Genomic DNA, 20,998 nt, shown 5'->3' on the forward strand with positions numbered 1-20,998 from the left:
CATTGCAGCAACTTTGAAACATTTACCTTTTTTAGTTTTGCAATCTGTTGTTCGCGTACTGCAGTGTTATCTATAATTAACACTTCAATAGGCTCTTCTTTTTCCAGGCGGTATTTGTTTACTCCAACAATTACATTAGCACCTATGCAAAAACGGGAAAGAATCAACATTCAGTTACTCCTCAAAAGAACATAATATTCTTAATTTTATATAAAAGCTGCGATGCTGTCTAAACTTCAACATCAAATTTACTTGTATTATAGCAGATTTTGAAACCTATAAAGTTTAAAATATCTTTTCGAAATTTATTTTCACTAGCCTTCATTCTGACACTTGGTATTCATTTAAAAAGGCAATCAATATTCCCAAGTTTACAAATGAATGATATACTAAACAGCAAAGATCCTATAGTGGAGCAAGATAGGCCACTCCTGCGAAATGCAATGGGGTGACGTGTAGTAGCTACGGAGCGGATCCTGGGCATTTCCCCCCGCCCATTTTAGTAACCGGAACCTACCCGACCCGACTCGCAGTGTAATCAACGTTGCGGGGGAACAGTTTTTGTGCGTGATATAGTGTTAGATTCATAATTATGTTGGTTCATAATTCTGTTAATTATTGTTAAAGAATAAAATGTTTATAAATTTTGACTGGTAATTTTCTTTTTTTTTTTTAAGTTTTAAAAATCATTTCTTTTTAAATGGCTCATCTGCTGTGTTTAAGTTGATCTTGTATTACACTTGCACTCTGTAATTCATTCACCTAATCACACTAATGTAATCACACTGTTCACAATTGCAGTATTTGGGAAAATAATAGCAATATGAAGATTCCAGTTGCTCTAGCCCTGGAATGTTACTTAATGTTTTTGTGCTTATTTTCTATTTTCTATGGAGTTGTTTCTCCACAAATAAAAAGGGGTCTATTCTTCCCAATAGCCAGAGAGTGGAATGAGATCTGCCTGTAATGGTGGGGTTATCTAATTGAAGAATTTCACAAAATTAAATTTGTTTTAAGCAAGATTTAGAAAAGATGTATAACTTAAGGATGGTTTTATTCCATGAGCATACAACTGACTAGATTGTGCTGGAAAGAACACACATACATGAATGTGATATAGATGTATATAATATTACAACACACACAATTATATTTCTTCTGATTTTTATATCCAATGATGAACTTTATTTCAGACTAGACAAGGTACATTAAATAATAAACATTGTAAACCTCCCCGCAACTTCACTCTGGTGTCTTGGCCGTGCTGATCCGGGCCAGGCTCCCCTGCACGCTGTGGAAGGAGCATAGGCGTCTTTTCGTTTTTATTGTGATTTATTTGTCTTCTCTTACCTTTCCTCCTTAACGGGGAACCTGAAGAAAGACAAGTCGGGTCGCCTACATTGGCGATTGGAACAATTTACCGCAGAGCAGTAGGCAACACTGGTAGATGTGGACGGCATGGTCAAAGACCAAAGTGAAGTTACGAGCAAAGATCTTATAGCTCCGCTATAAGATCTTTGGTTACGAGAGTGGAGACGGAAGCAAAGATCCGATCTTTGGCCGGAATCAAGATGGCGGAGCAAGATGGCGGAGGCTGGTAGCTAAAATGGGTCCTATAATCGCCCATGAATCTGCCCATGACCGTACTACGTGTTTTGCGTAGGAGTAGGCCATCTTGCTCCACTATAAGATCTTTGCGAAACAGAGCACTATAAAAATTCAAAGGTTCTATTTATCACACCAGCAAAATAAAACAACCTTGTATCAACAGTATTGGCTATTCTGATGTCTCAAGTTATATAAATTACTAGACTAAGTGGGACCCGTTGGGTCCCATGTTCACACGGGAGGGCTGATCCCCCGACGCAATATTCCACCTCTCCACCAATTCCAATATTGGTGGCCAGTGGGGGGGCTTTCTGGAGTGCTGGTATGGGTTCTTGGGGTGGCAGCTCAGTCCTTCAAGCCTGATCTGCTGGCAGCTCACTCATGGCTGGTGGGCAAGGTTGTCTCATGACTATTCCTTGAAATTGCATTTCAAGCAGGGTGCAAGGCCACCAAATTCAAATCCATGTTCCTACCATTACAAGCAGGGTGCAAGCCCACCAAATTCAAGTGCAGTTTCTTACCACTATGAGCAGGGTGCAAGGCCACCGAATTCAAGTGCAGTTTCATACCACTTCAAGCAGGATGCAAGGCCGCCAAATTCAAGTGCAGTTTCATTCCACTTCAAGCAGGGTCCAAGGCCACCAAATTCAAATGCAGCCATACCATTTCATGCAGGGTGAAACCACCATAAAACACCAAACTCAGTTCAGTAGACATCCAGTGTGTTCAGTTGATTCACAGCTCAGAGTGATGACCTCTCCATCCCCCATCATGCAGAGACTGAGCCACACCCACACTTCCGGGTTTTATAACACCTCCCCCTCCCCCCTCCCACCGGAAAAGGTGTGGCTTTCAGGGCGTGATTGACAGGAGAGAGATTCTCAACATTTTTTAAACACTAATAACACTTTTATTTTTCAATGATGGGAAGAATTATCTGCACCTGCTCAACGGAGGGGGGACTGAGTAAGATGGCCAAAAATCACGGCCGTAAGTGGTAGCGTTTTATCTAAAATGAATATACAGTGCAAACAGGAAGTAAGTGCATTTGCAGTAGTGCCTTTCAACTTCAAGCCAAAGCACCCAAGCCACCATTTGTAGTAAGTAGTGCCTTTCAACTCATGCCACCATTTGCAGTAAGTAGTGCCTTTCAACTTCAAGCCAATGCACCCACGCCACCATTTGCAGTAAGTAGTGCCTTTCAATTTCAAGCCAAAGCACCTAAGCCACCATTTGCTGTAAGTAGTGCCTTTCTACTTCAAGCCAAATCACCCACCACCATTTGCAGTAAGTAGTGCCTTTCTACCTCAAGCCAAAGCACCCAAACCACCATTTACAGTAAGTAGTCCCTTTCAATTTCAAACAAAGCACCCATGCCACCATTTGCAGTAAGTAGTGCCTTTCAACTTCAAGCCAAAGCACCCGCCACCATTTGCAGTAAGTAGTGCCTTTCAACTTCAAGCAAAGCACCCAAGCCACCATTTGCAGTAAGTAGTGCCTTTCTACCTCAAGCCAAAGCACCCAAGCCACCATTTGCAGTAAGTGCCTTTCAACTTCAAGCCAAAGCACCCAAACAACCATTTGCAGGCAGTGCCTTTTTACTTCAAACAAACCATATTTTCATTTTGAAACCACATTAAGGGTACTCACAGTTGTGTAGACAGTTGTTCAGTGTAATTCAGAGCTCAGAGAGACGTGGCCCTTGGCTTCATCCATCTTGCAGAGACTGAGTAAGGCACACCACTTCCTGGTTTTATAGTCCCTCCCCCTCCCTCCAGCTGGGGCAGCAGAGAGAATGGTGAATTTTTTAAACTGCAAGCCAAAGCTCCCAAGCCACCATTTGCAGTAAGCAGTGCCTTTCAACTTTAAACCAAAGCTCCCAAGCCACCATTTGCAGTAAATAGTGCATTTCTCCATTCTGCCATCTGGGAAGAGGTACAGGAGTATCAGCTGCAAAACCAGCAGGATGCTCCACAGCTTCTTCCCACAGGCAATAAGACTGATTAACGGACTGTGTCCCCTCCCCAAATATCGTTCACCAACACATTCAACCTCGTCCATACTTTGACAGCTAGGCACCTGTCAAAGTAAAGCCACTGTCAGTCGGAATGTCTGTTTTTATTCTATTGTAAATTTTAGGCCTACTTTCTCTTTTTAGACATGGTAATTTTAATTTGTTTTTAAAGCTCTATGCATTTATCCTTTTAAAAAAAATTAACTGCACTGAATGGAAACTGATCGAGTAACGTTTTTCCGTTTCCTCTGTGTATGCAAGTACTCAGTGAAAATGATATTGAATAAATACTGAATTTCAACATCAAGCCAAAGCACCCAAGCCACCATTTGCAGTAAGTAGTGCCTTTCAACTTCATGTCACCATTTGCAGTAAGTAGTGCCTTTCAACTTCAAGCCACCATTTGCAGTAAGTAGTGCCTTTCAACTTCAAGCAAAGCACCCACGCCATCATTTGCAGTGCCTTTCAACTTCAAGCCAAAGCACCCAAGCTACCATTTGCAGTAAGTAGTGCCTTCTACCTCAAGCCAAAGCACCCAAACCACCATTTGCAGTAAGTAGTGCCTTTCAACTTCAAGCAAAGCACCCAAGCCACCATTTTCAGTAAGTAGTGCCTTTCAACTTCAAGCCAAAGCACCCAAGCCACCATTTGCAGTAAGTAGTGCCTTTCAATTTCAAGCAAAGCCCCCAAGCAACCATTTGCAGTAAGTAGTGCCTTTCAACCTCAAACCAAAGCACCCAAGCCACCATTTGCAGTAAGTAGTGCCTTTCAACTTCATGTCACCATTTGCAGTAAGTAGTGCCTTTCAACTTCAAGCCACCATTTGCAGTAAGTAGTGCCTTTCAACTTCAAGCAAAGCACCCACGCCATCATTTGCAGTGCCTTTCAACTTCAAGCCAAAGCACCCAAGCTACCATTTGCAGTAAGTAGTGCCTTTCTACCTCAAGCCAAAGCACCCAAACCACCATTTGCAGTAAGTAGTGCCTTTCAACTTCAAGCAAAGCACCCAAGCCACCATTTGCAGTAAGTAGTGCCTTTCAACTTCAAGCCAAAGCACCCAAGCCACCATTTGCAGTAAGTAGTGCCTTTCAATTTCAAGCAAAGCCCCCAAGCAACCATTTGCAGTAAGTAGTGCCTTTCAACCTCAAACCAAAGCACCCAAGCCACCATTTGCAGTAAGTAGTGCCTTTCAACTTTAAACCAAAGCTCCCAAGCCACCATTTTCAGTAAGTAGTGCCTTTCAACTTCAAGCAAAGCACCCAAGCCACCTTTTGCAGTAAGTAGTGCCTTTCAACTTCAAGCCAAAGCACCCAAACAACCATTTGCAAGCAGTGCCTTTTTACTTCAAACAAACCATATTTTCCATTTTCAAACCACATTAAGGGTTTGCAGTTGTGCAGTCTACACTACTCGCAGTTGTGTAGACATTTGTTCAGTGTTATTCAGAGCTCAGAGAGACGTGACCCTTGTCTTCATCCATCTTGCAGAGACTGAATGAGGCCCACCACTTCCTGGTTTTATAGTCCCTCCCCCTCCCTTCAGCAGGGGCAGCAGAGAGAATGGTGATTTTTTAAAAAACATTAATATCTCTCTGATTTGTCATCGATGGGAAATATTTTCCGCACCTGTAAGGCGGAGGGGGGCTCTGAGCGAGGTGGCCAAAAATGACGGCCGTAGGTGGCGGCGTTCTGTCGGAAATCGCAGCACAATGGGCCAAAAGCGGTCAAGATCAGAGATTTAGTAATATAGATTATAATAGAATGAACCTTGGCTAAAATTATTTTATTAACATGTTTTGAATTAGAATACCTAATAAGTGTCATCCAATGGGCCTCTCGTGCTTTCTTGACCTGTCAATATGATACCTCATTGCCACTTCTGTACTACCTGCAGATCCCTTGATACCTTTATTGTTCAAAAATGTTTCCTAGGCTGTGCACGCCATACGCAAGAAAAAGTACACAAGATTGCAGAATCTGAAATTCCTTGTTTCTCCATTGTTTTATTAGTTGGGGAAACCAGACCTATAAACAGTTTTTTCGGTGTAATTTTACCAGAGCTCCATATAATTCCAGTAAGATCTCAAATTATATTGTACACGCACACGGACAAAGTACCTGTGCACTTCAACATCTTTCAAAATCTCGCCGTTAAAAATATACCATACTTTTTTGGGTGGTTTTTGACTAAGGAAAAATCTGCAGGTGCAGGAAATCTAAAGACAGAAAACACTCGGATCAGGTAGTGTCTATCAAAAAAGGGAAATAATTATTTTTTCAGGTCAAAGGCCTATCACCAGACTCCGAAGTGTCTGGAAAATTACCCCTATTCTCTTTCCACAGAATGCTGCTTGACTTGTTTCTAGCGGTGCTGATTTTACTCCATTCACTCCCAAGCCAGTCTACTTCCACTGAAACCTCTGTCCCATCAGATAAGAGGTACAGAAGGAGGAAGAAGGTAAAAGTTATTTGCCTTCCAGTGGGGAATGCGAGGTCGCCGGAAAACAAGATGGACATGCTGCCTGCACTGGTGGGGACTTGGAGGGAGTGCCATGAGTGCAGTGATCTCGGTGTTGGCAGGGACATCGCACCATGAGAACTTCCTGGAGTCTGGTGTGAGTGTGGACGGCTTTCTGACTGTTCGGGCGGACAGGGACTGCAGCGAGAGTGACAGCGGTCGGTACAACTCTGGTCACATCATGGTGAAGGAGCGTGTGTGTGGCCCAGACATTGAACTGATAGCTGTGGGTCTCCGCTTATGCTGTGTACCCTAGGGATTCTCACACGCCGCCGTGGTGGCTTTTTATGTTTAATCTTTATGTAGTTGTTTTTTTGGTATGACTGTTTGGTAAATTAAATTTCACTGTACCTCCGTGCACGTGACAATAAAGGATAATTGAACCATGTTTGAATATGCATACCTCCAGATTCAGGGACAGTTTCTTCCCAGCTGTTATCAGGCAACTGAATCATCCTATTGCCAACAAGAGAGCGTTCCTGACCTCCCATCTACCTCATTGCAGACTTTCAAACTTTCTTTAATCGGACTTTACTGGACTTTCTTGCACTAAATGTTATTCCCTTTATCTGTACACTGTGGACAGCTTGGCTGTAACCACGTATAATCTTCTCACTGACATTTAACAAAAAAGCTTTTCACTGCAATTTAGCACTAGAGCCAATAATAAGCTAAACCAGAATGTGCATTTAATGAATGCAGTCTATTAATATTTTTGGATTATTGAATCCACTAAATTCTTTATTGAATCTACTAAAAACGTATTAACTGCAACTCAAGTTCAAAGATGCAATATATTCCTAATGCATTTTCTTCTAGATGTTCATTTTTTGAATGTTGAACCAATTTTATGAAAACTTAATAGCCATGGTACAAATTTAAAAAAAAAAGTAAATTGAAAAATATATATTTAGGCTGTTTGCTTTCCACCTTTCATCCGCTATCTTTCTTTCGCCACCAAATAAAAGATTAGTAGATTTTACTTAACTTACCAGAGTCAATCCTTGCTTGGTTTCTCGCTGCACACTCTTCAATACGAAGTTTGGGTAGGCCATCAGCTACTGCTTTAGCCATTCCACCCATATCTTCAATATCATTAATAAGCTACAAATGAACACAACTGCATTGTTAGACTAGGTCCGTGTTAACAACATTTTTGTTGGATTATAGTATGGCACTGGATTCGATTGGTTATTGAACAAAAAGAACAATTGGAAAATAAGTGTTTTAGAAAGAAGAAAGGTGTTCAAGGTGAAAAGTTCTCATATTTGAGCTTAGCCAACTTTGAAAGAGAAACCAACAGACTAACAGGTTGGTAACAAAACCGTGGATCAACAAGCAGATTCAGGTCATGCCCAGGTACGGCAGGGTTTAATTCCTGTGAACTGTTCACAACCTGAATAATTTGCAAGTTGGATTATGTCTGCAGAGAAAGCATTTTATCGGGATGCATCACAGCTTGGTTTGGGGACAGCTCTGAGACCGCAAGAAATTCCTTTCCAATGACTCCATTTATACCTCACGCTGCCTTGGCAAGGCCAGCAGCATAATCAAGGACGGGTTGCACCCTTGCCACTCCCACTTCTCCCCTCGGGCAAAAGGTATAGAAGTGTGAAAACGCACACCTCCAGATTCAGGGACAGTCTCTTCCCAGCTGTTATCTGGCAAGTGACCATCCTACCACAACCAGAGAGCAGTACTGAACTACTATCTACCCCATTGGTGACCCCCAGACTATCTTTGGATCAAACTTTACTGGCTTTATCTTGCGCTAAACATTATTCCCTTATCATGTATCAGAACACTGTGAATGGCTCAATGGTCATCATATGTTGTCTTTCCGCTGACTGGTTAGCACGCAACAAAAGCTTTTCACTGTACCTCAGTACATGTGACAATAAACTAAACTAAAGAGTTCCCTCACAGCAGAAGATGCCTGCATCCCTATAGAAGCAGGAAAATCCATAACATTGGTTTCCCAAATCTTGTTTGTATGTACGGGCAGTGTGGAAGTCAGGCGTTCTAAAGTTGGGAAGGACCAGTAATTAAATCAGAGCTCAACAAGGGACAATTATAAACGTTCCAACGAGAACACAGGCTTTCATAAAAACTCCACTGAGTTATTTTTTCATTTAGAAGTATTGATTGTGGATGATCAGCCATTGAATGGCGATGCTGGCTCGTAGGGCCGAATGGCCTACTCCTGCACCTATTGTCTATTGATCCAGGAAGAGTGGCAGAGTGGTGCAGCAGTAGAGTTGATGCTTTACAGTGCCAGAGACCCATGTTCGATCCTGACTACACGTGTTGTTTGTATGGAGTTAGTACATTCTCCCTGTTACCGTGTGGGTTTTATCCGGGTGTTCAGGTTTCCTCCCAGACTCCAAAGACGTAAGATAGTAAGTTAATTGGCTTTGGTAAGTTGTAAAATTGTTCCTAGCAAGTAGGATAGTGTTAGTGTACGGGGTGATCGCTGGTCTGTGGGTCAAAGGAACTGTTCCCACACTATCTCTCACGTCTCAAGAGAAAATAACAGGCAAAGATACAAGGAACTGGAAGCTGGAAACTTACGTAGAACACAAAGTGCTGGAACAACTCATCGGGTCAGGCAGCATCTCTGGAGGATGTTGACAGGCAACGGGATTCATCGTCAGGCAGATACGAGAGGTATTAGACATGTTTAAAATCTTTTTTGAAGCAAATTTTTCTGAGAGGACCAAGGTGAATAGATGGGAGTGGCAAGAGGGGAAGGGGCATGGGTTGCAAAATTAATGCACCCTTAATGTTGAAAACTAACAGCCAATTAATCTCTTCTACCTTCCTCTGAGCTTACTTTGTGTGCTCTTTGGATCTCTTTTCTCTGCTTCTTGAAAATTGCTTTACTTCTAACAGTTCTGATGACAGGTCCTTGACCTGAAACATAAGCTTTGTTTTCTTTCCACAGATGCTGGCTGACCTGCGCTACTTCTGTGAAGTATAGTTCAGTACTTATAGCAGTACTTATACTTTGTAAGAACTTATACTTAGTAAGAACTTTAGCTGAAGATTTCCTACTTTAAAACTGTTACTTATGAAAGTTATTGTCAAAACACATTATTTTAGTGCTCCATAACCCCAATAATTTTCCTGTAAAAATGTCATACTTCAAAATATAACATATATCGCATTTAATTCACTGATATGTTTGCTGACAACCAGTGCTTAAACTGACCTCTAGAGCAGCATCATGCACATCATTAGTTAGCGACTCCATCATAAATGAACCTGCCCAAGGATCTGCAACTTTTGGGATACCAGATTCCTCCTGGATGATGATCTGAGTATTCCTGGCAATCCGAGAGCTTTGTACTGTTGGTAAACCTAATGCCTCATCAAAAGAATTAGTATGCAGTGACTGAGTTCCTCCAAACACGGCTGCCATTCCCTCAATAGCCGTGCGAATAATGTTGTTGTGTGGATCCTGAAATTGAAACAGATATGAACAAGTAAACACTTTTTTTTTTTAAAGACACAAAGTGCTGGAGTAAGTCAGAGGGCCAAGCAGCATCTCTGGAGAACATGGATAGACGACCTTTTGGGTTGGGTCCTAGTGTGTATCCACCTATGACTTGTCAGGCTTTGTCTATCACTCCACTGTTCTAGCTTTCTTTCCTCTCCCAACCACAATCGGTCTGAAGAAGTGTCTCGACCTGAGAGAAGCACCTATCCATATTCTCCAGAGATGCTGCTTGACCTACTCCACCATCCCATGTTTTTGTAAACCAATATCTGCAGTTGCTAGTTTCATCATTTTAACAAACATGTTATTAAGGTGACACTGTGGCACAACGGTAGAGCTGCTATCTCACAGCGCAAGAGACCCTGGTTCGATTCCAACTACGGGTGCTGTCTGTGTGGATTTTCATGTTCTCCCTGTAACCGCGTATGTTCGTTTCCTTCCATATGGGTTGAAAGACCTGTATCTCACTGTATCTTTTAACTAAAATGTTAAAAGTGCAAAATAATACTCTGGGCAGAATTGTGAGGAGATATTCATGAGCTTGAGAATATTTCTACTTTTGAGTCCCCAAATATACTGCTTCTAATAAATTAATTCAGGGTTCATAAGACACTGCACAGCTTTTTTTGGAGATGAGTGAAGAGATATCACTATTGGAATTGTGTTGAGGTCAGTTTACGATGATACCAACCATTGTTTTCCCAAGTTACCAATTTAACACTTGAGCATTTATGTCCTGTTCAAACCCTGTTTAGAACTGCCAATGTTTTTCAGATATGTGAAACACAGGGAACGTTGCCTTTGATTCTTGAAAGCTCCAGTCATGTTCAAGAAGGAGAATAGATATTTCTGGGTACAATTCGAAGAACTGTTAAATCTCTGGCTTGATAATCAACAATAAAGGCCTTATTCCAAGTTTTTTTTAGTTATGGTCAGATCTAATCCCAACTCTGGTAAAGGTATGATATCAACATTTACACTAACTGGTAAAAGCCAGTGAATTTGATAAATCCAGTATATGGGATATCAAAACAAACTCTGTCTGACCATAGATGTTTCTCTTTTCTATTTCATCTTGTCAACCACTGAAAATTTAGAATTTTGAAACATTTGTTCAGAGAATCTCGGATCTTTTTTCCAAGAAAAGGACTTGTAACTAAAACAATAAATGTCTCTTTCAACCCAGATTCTCTCAGACCTGCAACACATTTCCAGCGGGGTGTCTTATTTTAGCTCCAGAATACACTCTCCATTGTAAAGAAGGAAGGAATATAGGGTTCTAATCAACAGTGAAAGTTTAGTCTCAACATATTGTTCAGATCTGCAATACCCTCCAAGATGCACACTTACCTGCTCAGTAAGGGACCAACCAGAGGTCTGACAATGCGCTCTCAGCAGTAGAGACTTTGGATTCTGAGAATTAAATTTTTCTTTTATTAAATTTGCCCAAAGCCGTCTAGCTGCTCTCAGCTTTGCTATTTCCATGTAAAAATTCATTCCAATTCCCCAGAAGAAAGAAAGCCTGCAAAAGAAAAATGACAAATTATTTTTTTGAAATAATTCTCTTTACAACTGCCTCCAATAATTACTTAAAATGCTATAATTTTTGTTGAACATGCTATTGTAAATAGAACAGATCACCAAATCAATGATTAATCTGTAAAATTTGTTGAGTCAAGGACCGGGGAAAAAAACCACATCATTTCAGAAGGGTGGCATGGTTGCGCAGTGGTAGTAGAGTTGATGCGTTACAGCGCGTGCAGTGCTGGAGACCCGGGTTTGATCCCGACTATGGGTGCTGTCGGTATGGAGTTTGCACTTTTTCCCCGTGACCGCGTGGGTTTTCTATGAGATCTTCGGTTTCCTCCCATACTCCAAAGACATACAGGTTTGTAGATTAATTGGCGTAGTATAAATATGTAAATTGTCCCTAGTGTGTGTAAGACAGTGTTAATGAGCAGGGATCGCTGGTCGGCACCTACTCAGTGGGCCAAAGTGGGCTTCCTGCATCTCTAAACTAAATTAAACAGCCAGTGAATTGGAATATGGATGGCATGCATATTGAAATTTGATGTGTTTTCAATAATATTCTCCAAAAACAACTAGAAGGAAAAATTACCCAGTCAGCATCCTCTCCAAAGCCAACAACCCCAAAATGAAGTCCTAATTAAAGTCACAAAGTGCCGGAGTAACTCAGCTGGTCAGGCAGCAATAGACAATAGGTGCAGGAGTAGGCAATTCGGCCCTTCGAGCCAGCACCGCCATTCAATATGATCTTGGCTGATCATCCTCAATCAGTACCCCGTTCCTGCCTTCTCCCCATATCCCCTGACTCCGCTATCTTTAAGAGCCCTATCTAGCTCTGTCTTGAAAGTATCCAGAGAACCGGCCTCCACCGCCCTCTGAGGCAGAGAGCATCTCTGAAGAACATCGGGTCAGGACCCATCTTCAGTCTGCTCTGTTTGGAAGGCCACAAGTCTCATGCCCAACACCAGAATTATGAATCACATACTATTCCAAGCCCTTCAAAGGTATCAAAGGTATTTTATTAGTCACATTCACATACACCGAGGTATAATGAAGTGAAATGCTTTTTGCCATTTTGCAGCACACAAAAAAAGAATACAGACATAACACCAATGAGAGTCTTAAACACAAAGAACATCCCCCCACAATGGCTCCCACCATGAGGGAAGGCACAAAGTCCAGTCCCCAACCCCAGTTCACCCATAGTCGGGCCTATTGAGGCCTCCACAGTTGCCTCTACGGAGGCCCGATGTTCCTGGCCATTCTTGCCGGGTGGTGGTGCTCCGGCGTCGGGAGAGTCCGCACAGCGGCATGGGAACCCTGGAACGGCCGCCTCCGTACTGGAGGCCGCGACTTCCGAAGCCGACAAGGCCGCGCCGGTTGGAGCTCCACAACTGGCGATCTCGTCGCGAGATCCCAGGCTCCCAGTGTAAAGTTCGGCGCCGCCGCCCGCAGCTGGCCGCTCCACAGTCCCGCAGCTCCGCGATGTTGTTCCCGGCGGTCTCAGCTCACCGGAGCTCCAGCGCGGCGACCCAGGCAAGGCATCGCCCGCTGCACGATAGCGCTCCAGCGCTGTGCCGCCGCCGAAGCCGAGGTTCTGGGCGGTCTGCGACAGGAAACGCCGCTCCAGGCCCACTGGTAGGCTGCGAGGAGGGGTCGAAGCTGCAGCCCGGAGAAAAGCTGCCTCTCCGACCAGGTAGGGACCCTGAAAGGCAGTTTCCCCCTCCCCCACCCCCCCCACTTTAACTAACTAAAAATAAAAATAAAACGGTGAAAAGACAGACAACTGCTGGCAGGGTAGTCGTGCACAGGACAGCGCCCCTTGCTGTAAGAAGAGATTGCCAGGTGATCAGAGTAAACAATTCAATGCCATCACCAAAGTCTTCTTGAAAAACTGCAACATAGGTACTAACTCCTGTTAACCATTGGTCTATGACACATTGGAGAATGATTTTCGGGAGCTCCCGATACGGCAGCTTCGTCCGCCCTGAATCGCGGAGTTTGAACCGGCCCTTTCGCGGAGCTTAAAATCGGCCACGGGATTTACCATTACCTGGTGGGGGCTTCAACATCGAGCGCCTCGATCGCCTCGACACAGCGGGAGAACAGGCAAGGAAGAGATAAGACTTTTTGCCTTCCATCATAGTGAGGAGGTGCCTGGAGATTCACTGTGATGGATGTTTATGTTAAATTGTGTTAATTGTGTGTTTTGTTGCTTTTTTTCTGTCATGACTGCATGGCATGAAATATCGTTCAAACTTGTTTGAATGACAATAAAGGAAATTCAATTCAATTCAATTATGAATCTCATGTCCAAGCACTGGGAGAACATAAACAGAAAGAGAGTACAACTTCACCCATCCGTCAGTCCTGACAAGCATCTCCTGCTCCATCTGTGGTGGAGTCTGGGGCTCCCACATGACCAACACTGATCATTCAGAAGCAAGCAAATTGGAGAGCAAACAAGTGATCTTTGACACGAAGGGACCGTCTAACAGGCTATTATAGAATTCAAAGGGCTGCCTGTTGTACAATAGCACCAAATGTTAATTTTGCATTAACAATTTAATTGATTTAATAGTGGTGCAACATCAGAAAATACAATATATGACATTTTTTCTTCAATACTGAATATTTATAATCAAAGGGAGAATTTAACAGTTGGGCAACTTTTTGCAAGAATCTGCACCAATAACAATGGTCTAAGGTCCCACTGATTACAACTCTTCTAATTTCTGAATATATGCTTATGAAAATAAAAGTAAACTAAAATATCTTAAATTGCATGAGGCATAATGCATGATTTACAAAAGATATGGTGTTAGCACTTTTCACAATGGCGGGCAGTGACTAGCGGGGTACCGCAAGGCTCAGTGCTGGGACCCCAGCTATTTACAATATATATTAATGATCTGGATGAGGGAATTGAAGGCAATATCTCCAAGTTTGCGGATGACACTAAGCTGGGGGGCAGGGTTAGCTGTGAGGAGGATGCTAGGAGACTGCAAGGTGACTTGGATAGGCTGGGTGAGTGGGCAAATGTTTGGCTGATGCAGTATAATGTGGATAAATGTGAGGTTATCCATTTTGGTGGCAAAAACAGGAAAGCAGACTATTATCTAAATGGTGGCCGACTAGGAAAAGGGGAGATGCAGCGAGACCTGGGTGTCATGGTACACCAGTCATTGAAAGTAGGCATGCAGGTGCAGCAGGCAGTGAAGAAAGCGAATGGTATGTTAGCTTTCATAGCAAAAGGATTTGAGTATAGGAGCAGGGAGGTTCTACTGCAGTTTTACAGGGTCTTGGTGAGACCACACCTGGAGTATTGCGTACAGTTTTGGTCTCCAAATCTGAGGAAGGACATTATTGCCATAGAGGGAGTGCAGAGAAGGTTCACCAGACTGATTCCTGGGATGTCAGGACTGTCTTATGAAGAAAGACTGGATAGAATTGGTTTATACTCTCTAGAATTTAGGAGATTGAGAGGGGATCTTATAGAAACTTACAAAATTCTTAAGGGGTTGGACAGGCTAGATGCAGGAAAATTGCTCCCGATGTTGGGAAAGTTCAGGACAAGGGGTCACAGCTTAAGGATAAGGGGGAAATCCTTTAAAACCGAGATGAGAAGAACTTTTTTCACACAGAGAGTGGTGAATCTCTGGAACTCTCTGCCACAGAGGGTAGTCGAGGCCAGTTCATTGGCTATATTTAAGAGGGAGTTAGATGTGGCCCTTGTGGCTAAGGGGATCAGAGGGTATGGAGAGAAGGCAGGTACGGGATACTGAGTTGGATGATCAGCCATGATCATATTGAATGGTGGTGCAGGCTCGAAGGGCCGAATGGCCTACTCCTGCACCTAATTTCTATGTTTCTATGTTTCAAGTAACTTTAGAATAGACAAGTAATTTTCATTTAATTCTAAGTTAACAATGGTTTATTAAATATTACCGTGGTGCAAATTCATCGATGTTAAGTCCAACTTGGATGCCAGTCCTGCAATACTCCAAACCATTGGCTATTGTGTAAGCCAATTCCAAAACAGCACCAGCACCAGCTTCTTGAATGTGATATCCACTGATCGAAATGGAGTTAAATCGGGGCATATGCTGCAGAAAAAGAAAGCAACCTTATAAAATAAAAACATTCAGCCTCAGTGCTGTAGTCTCTATTTGACTCTATTTGAGATTTGAGTCTCTATTTAGTCTATTATTTGAGTCTATCATGGGGTTCATTCTTCACCCATCTAACCACTTTTTTTTTTTTAAATCAGCACCATTCATGTAAAAACTTGAAGCTTAAAAAACTTGTTTACCCTGCTTTGTTATCCCACCAGAGCAGTCATTTGAGATGGAGCATGAACTGTATAAATAATATCACAACTGGACACCAGATTCTTTTTAAAAAATGGCTCATTTGTGATTAACATCTACATCAAATTTTTCTAAGTTATTTTTCCTCTGTTACTCAGTCCATCTACCAATCACTGAAACCCAAATGCAGGTTCTAATAAATCAAACAGCCAGTTTACAAAACATTTCATTCCAACCCATATCTTAATCCTTGTTTACAATGACTTCTATTCAAAACTTTAAACTGTCTTATTTTTTTAATTCAGGTGTCAGCAAATCTTTAATAATATTGACTGGAGGGGTACCAACATCCTGGCGGGCAGGTTTGCTAATGCTATGCGAGGGTTTAAATTAGATTGGCAGGGGTGTGGGATCTCACAAAGGAGAGAGGCAAGTGAGAGGTTAAAAGATGGTATGCCAACGGGCAACCTAGGCAGCTTTTTAAGTTGCCAAATGACAGTTTAGGAGGTTTGCATGACGCGTGCGATAATGTGCTCGGACGAAGTGCGTAGTTACCAGTCGGAATTATGCTCAATGAAGCATTCACATATTATTTCTGCTTCAAATAAAGTCACAAACGAAACATATTCACCAATCAAGACATGATATATACCACAATGACATGCAGCAAAATTACAATACAGTATCTCAACTCTTTTTACACATTGCAATGAATGCAATTTCTATTATTTCTTTCCACTTCCAAACAAAAATGTGGTTGGATTATTCAGCGTTTGAGCAACCTCGGTGAGATCAAGCGCAGGCTTGGCGATCGCTTCGCACAGCACCTCCACTCCGTTCGCAATAACCAACCTGATCTCCTGGTGGCTCAGCACTTCAACTCCCCTTCCCATTCCGAATCCGACCTTTCTGTCCTGGGCTCCCTCATGGCCAGAGTGAGGCCCACCGCAAATTGGAGGAACAACACCTCATATTTCGCTCAGATAGTTTACACCCCAGCGGTATAAACATTGGCTTCTCCAATTTCAGGTAGTCCTTGCTTTCACCCTCCTTCCCCTCCCATACCAGCTCTCCCACAGCCTACTGTCTCCGCTTCTTCCTTTCTTTTTCCCGCCCCCCGGCATCAGTCTGAAGAAGGGTCTCGACCTGAAACGTTGCCTATTCCTTCGCTCCATAGATGCTGCCTCACCCGCTGATTTTCTCCAGCTTTTTTGTCTACCACCCATTCACACAAGTTCTGTTATCCCACTTTCCTCACCCACTCCCTACACATTAGGGGCAATTTTACAGACACAAGTTAACCTACAAATCCAATGCGTCTTTGGGATGTGGGAGGAAACCCACACGCTTGCAGGGAGAATGTGCAAATTCAACGCAGACAGTGCCCGAGGACTGGATCGAACACAGATCTCTGGTGTGCGAGGCAGCAAGCCTACCAGCAGTGCCACTATATTTTGTTTTTCAACACACAAAAAATTATACGTTGATAACATTGGTTACTAAAAAAAAGAAACTATCCATTTTTAGTCTTAAATTTCTAACGGGGCTGTCCCACTGCGGCGATCTAATCCACGAGTTCAGAAGAGTGTCTTCGACCTTCAAGCTCGAGGGCACTCGCCTGAAAAACCTCGAGCTGGATCGACCGTCAGCGATGAAACCGAGAGCTGGATCAAACACAGGGGGGGGGGGGGGGGGGGGAGGAGAGAGGGGGAGAGAGTGGGGAAGAAGGAGTGGAGACACTTTTAAGAAGTCAGTAAACGTTTAATAAAGTTTAGCGGGCATTTAACCTACTGGTCGGTTTTCCTTGGTCTTGAAAACTCCAATGAGCCAATTAAAATGCCCGGTCAGCGAAGGAGATTGCCTACGGCTGCCCTCAATTGCCTGTAACTAAATAGTGACCCCACTCCACCGCACTACGAGTTCAAAAGAACCATGCCGACCAATTTATGCTCGCAATTTTGAGGCCGCGAGTATGCGGGAACTTCCCATGAGCATGAAGGAGAATTCCAGTGACCTCATAGTACCTCCTAGGACCATGTGTCGACCATGCTGCGAGTTTGAGTCGAGAGCAAACTCTTCTAAACTCGCATATTAGGTCACCGCAGTGGGACAGCCCCTTTAGTCACGCTATGAAGCCCTTTACAGCTACTGTATGTGTTAATTCAGTTCAAGACTATGGGGTAGTACATTGGCCATAAAGTTGCTGCCTAAGAGTGCCGAAACCCGGAATTGATCCTGAATATGGGTGCTGTCTGTATGGAGTTTGCTCCTTTTCCCTTTAATCTCATGGGGTTCCTCCAGGTGCTCTTGTTTCCTTCCACATTCCAAAGGTGTGCAGGAACCTTTTTCAGACCCAACCCAATATTTTCCTTTTGTCCAGAGATTCTGTCTGACCTGAGAGTTACACCAGCTTTTCGCGTCTATCTTCAGTTTAAATCAGCATCTGCAGTTCCATCCTACACACACGATACTATGGAAATTGTGTATGTATATATAAATATATATGTGTATAAATAAATATATATGTGTATGTATCAGGCACGTGCCGTCAGGGTAGGCAAGGTAGGTACTGCCTACCCCGACTAAAATTATGAAATGGTAATTATTAAATATAAATAGTAAAGGCACGTGAGATTTATGCCTATCTAAGAGATCGATCTCTTAGGTAGGCATAATTCTCCATGCCTTTCAACCGCAGCACTTGTAACACGCGAAGGTCTGTGCAGCCCATGTGCCGTCAGCGCTGCTTGAAGCCGTCAATGACAAGCCGGTCTGAAGGCAGCTGAAATTCTGCCTCTGCAGTACTGCGCATGTGCAGCATCATACTGAGCATGCGCAGCACAAGTTTCTTGGCAGGTTTTTCAAATATGGATTGTCATTATTTAAGAGTATCTTAGGAAACAAAGAGAGACGAATGGAATTTGTATACCGATAATGTGGTAAGTACATGTCTTGGTGCTTTATGTTTTTAAATACCATATTTCCCGGGGTGGGGGGAGAGCTCCTTTCACAGTGTTTGGGGAGTCTGGCCCGGGGTAAAGTTGCGGGGAGGGCAGGAGCGTTGTGAAGGAGGGGGTCGGGGCCAGTAACCCACTTGCGACGCTCCGAGCACGGAGCCACCACATTGTGGCCGGGGAGTGAAGTAGTTCGGGTGGCTGCGAGTGGCCGCCGGAACCGGACAGCCCCTACTGCCGGTCCCCGCTCACCTCAGTTAGACAGGTACATGGATAGGACAGGTTTGGAGGGATATGGACCAAGCGCAGGCAGGTGGGACTAGTGTAGCTGGGACATGTTGGCCGGTGTGGGCAGGTTGGGCCGAATGGCCTGTTTCCACACTGTATCACTCTATGACTCTCTATGACTAGGAATTTCTAGGAAGAGGAAATTCTCATCTTTGTGACTTGCTGTAAAATGAAATTAGACTTCTGGAAAAGCACAAAACACAGTAGAAACCTGCACTGCATTAGCTCCATTTAACCTTGCTCTGGGCATCCCATTTCAAAGAATATACATTTGCTTCAAAGAGATGAAATTTAGATTTTCTGAAATGATTTGTGGGAAAGAATATTAATTTATGAAGGTATGTTGTATAGGCTGCACAGATTGTAAATCTTCGAATATTGAAGATTGAAAGAACAATCTCATTAAGATTATCAAAATCACTTAAAATATAGTCAGATACCATTTCCAGAGGTGTGCACGATCCTAATGAGGGGACATCAATCTTAAGTTTGGAACTACCCAATTCAGCTCTTATATCAGGGAACAATTCACATGGTGGGATGGAAATCTGAAACACTCTTCCTGAAATGTTGAGGTTGAGTCAATTGGGAATTTTAAAATGCAGTTGGCACATTTTACAGAAGTTGAGATAATAAAGACTAAATTATTAAGTTAATTCACAGATCGGATGCTGTCTGTCTGTCTGTCTGTCTGTCTGTCTGTCTGTCTGTCTATCTATCTATCTATCGCCCCATCCGTCCGACATCCGTCCGTCCGGCTGCCTGTCTGCCTTTTGATTCGTTGACTTTCTGCCTTTTGATTTGTTGACGGCTGCTCCTTCCTATCAGCTTCCAACACACTTCGAAACAGCTTCCAACACACTTCGAAACAAACTTGCAAGACAGGAACACTCTGAACCTTTCACTGCTGCAGCAGGCAGGGGAGGTGCAATTTGATTTTTTTTTAATCCACTGCTGAGGGAGGCAGGGGAGTGCTGGAATCTTACATTTGGGAACGGCGTCAGTTCCATTGGACGAATATTGGGTTGGGGGATCACACCATTGGGGGACCAGACCCAACGGGTCTGCACTTGGTCTAGTTATTCTATAAAACTCTCGCCCCATCCGTCCGACATCCGTCCGCCCGGCTGCCTGTCTGCCTTTTGATTCGTTGACTTTCTGCCTTTTGATTTGTTGCCGGCTGCTCCTTCCTATCAGCTTCCAACACACTACGAAACAGCTTCCAACACACTTCGAAACAAACTTGCAAGACAGGAACACTCTGAACCTTTCACTGCTGCAGCAGGCAGGGGAGGTGCAATTTGATTTTTTTTTAATCCACTGCTGAGGGAGGCAGGGGAGTGCTGGAATCTTACATTTGGGAACGGCTTCAGTTCCATTGGACGAATATTGGGTTGGGGGATCACACCATTGGGGGACCAGACCCAACGGGTCTGCACTTGGTCTAGTTATTCTATAAAACTCTCGCCCCATCCGTCCGACATCCGTCCGTCCGGCTGCCTGTCTGCCTTTTGATTCGTTGACTTTCTGCCTTTTGATTTGTTGACGGCTGCTCCTTCCTATCAGCTTCCAACACACTTCGAAACAGCTTCCAACACACTTCGAAACAAACTTGCAAGACAGGAACACTCTGAACCTTTCACTGCTGCAGCAGGCAGGGGAGGTGCAATTTGATTTTTTTTTTAATCCACTGCTGAGGGAGGCAGGGGAGTGCTGGAATCTTACATTTTGGAACGGCTTCAGTTCCATTGGACGAATATTGGGTTGGGGGATCACACCATTGGGGGACCAGACCCAACGGGTCTGCACTTGGTCTAGTTATATATTAAAACTCTGTTGCTGTGTGTGTGTGTGTGTGTGTGTGTGTGTGTGTGTGTGTGTGTGTGTGTGTGTGTGTGTGTTTCTGCATGGGTGTGTTTGTGGGTGCCACATTCGGCCTTTGATTCCATGCTACGCCAGCACTCCGTCATTAAACTCTGTCATTTTTTTCCATGTCGCTAGCTCATTCACTTTTACATCCGATTTTGCACTCCAAACATTTTTTCTTTTTATGTACCCATTTTTTAATAAAATCCTACACCCCCCCCCCCCCACTCACTCATTTTGTCGCCTCCTGCTGGCCAGCGACCATAACGGCTGCTGACGCCCGCTTCTGCCCGCGGCTCGACTCATGCACGGCCGCTCCAACCCCCCCCCCCCCTTCACCTCTCTCCCCCCCTTCACCCTCACTCGCCTTCTCCCCGCAGACAGAGCAGAACGCCGGCTGTTGCCAGAACCGCTA

At 43.7% G+C, this 20,998-nt stretch overlaps 1 protein-coding gene across 2 annotated transcripts in view; it reads right to left on the reverse strand.

The window, feature by feature from the left end:
- Positions 1–20,998, reverse strand: part of mmut (methylmalonyl-CoA mutase) — a 42,307-nt gene that overhangs the window by 16,751 nt on the left and 4,558 nt on the right. For both annotated transcript variants that reach the window (XM_033021340.1, XM_033021339.1), the window contains exons 3-7: positions 15,114–15,271; positions 10,989–11,160; positions 9,351–9,599; positions 7,132–7,243; positions 27–142 (exon numbers count right to left, since the gene is read on the reverse strand). In XM_033021340.1, the coding sequence (XP_032877231.1) occupies positions 27–142; positions 7,132–7,243; positions 9,351–9,599; positions 10,989–11,160; positions 15,114–15,271 (807 nt within the window). The remainder of the gene's footprint in view (positions 1–26; positions 143–7,131; positions 7,244–9,350; positions 9,600–10,988; positions 11,161–15,113; positions 15,272–20,998) is intronic.

The sequence above is a fragment of the Amblyraja radiata genome, chromosome 5 (assembly GCF_010909765.2).
Source record: "Amblyraja radiata isolate CabotCenter1 chromosome 5, sAmbRad1.1.pri, whole genome shotgun sequence".
In the NCBI taxonomy this organism is placed as follows: Eukaryota; Metazoa; Chordata; class Chondrichthyes; order Rajiformes; family Rajidae; genus Amblyraja; species Amblyraja radiata.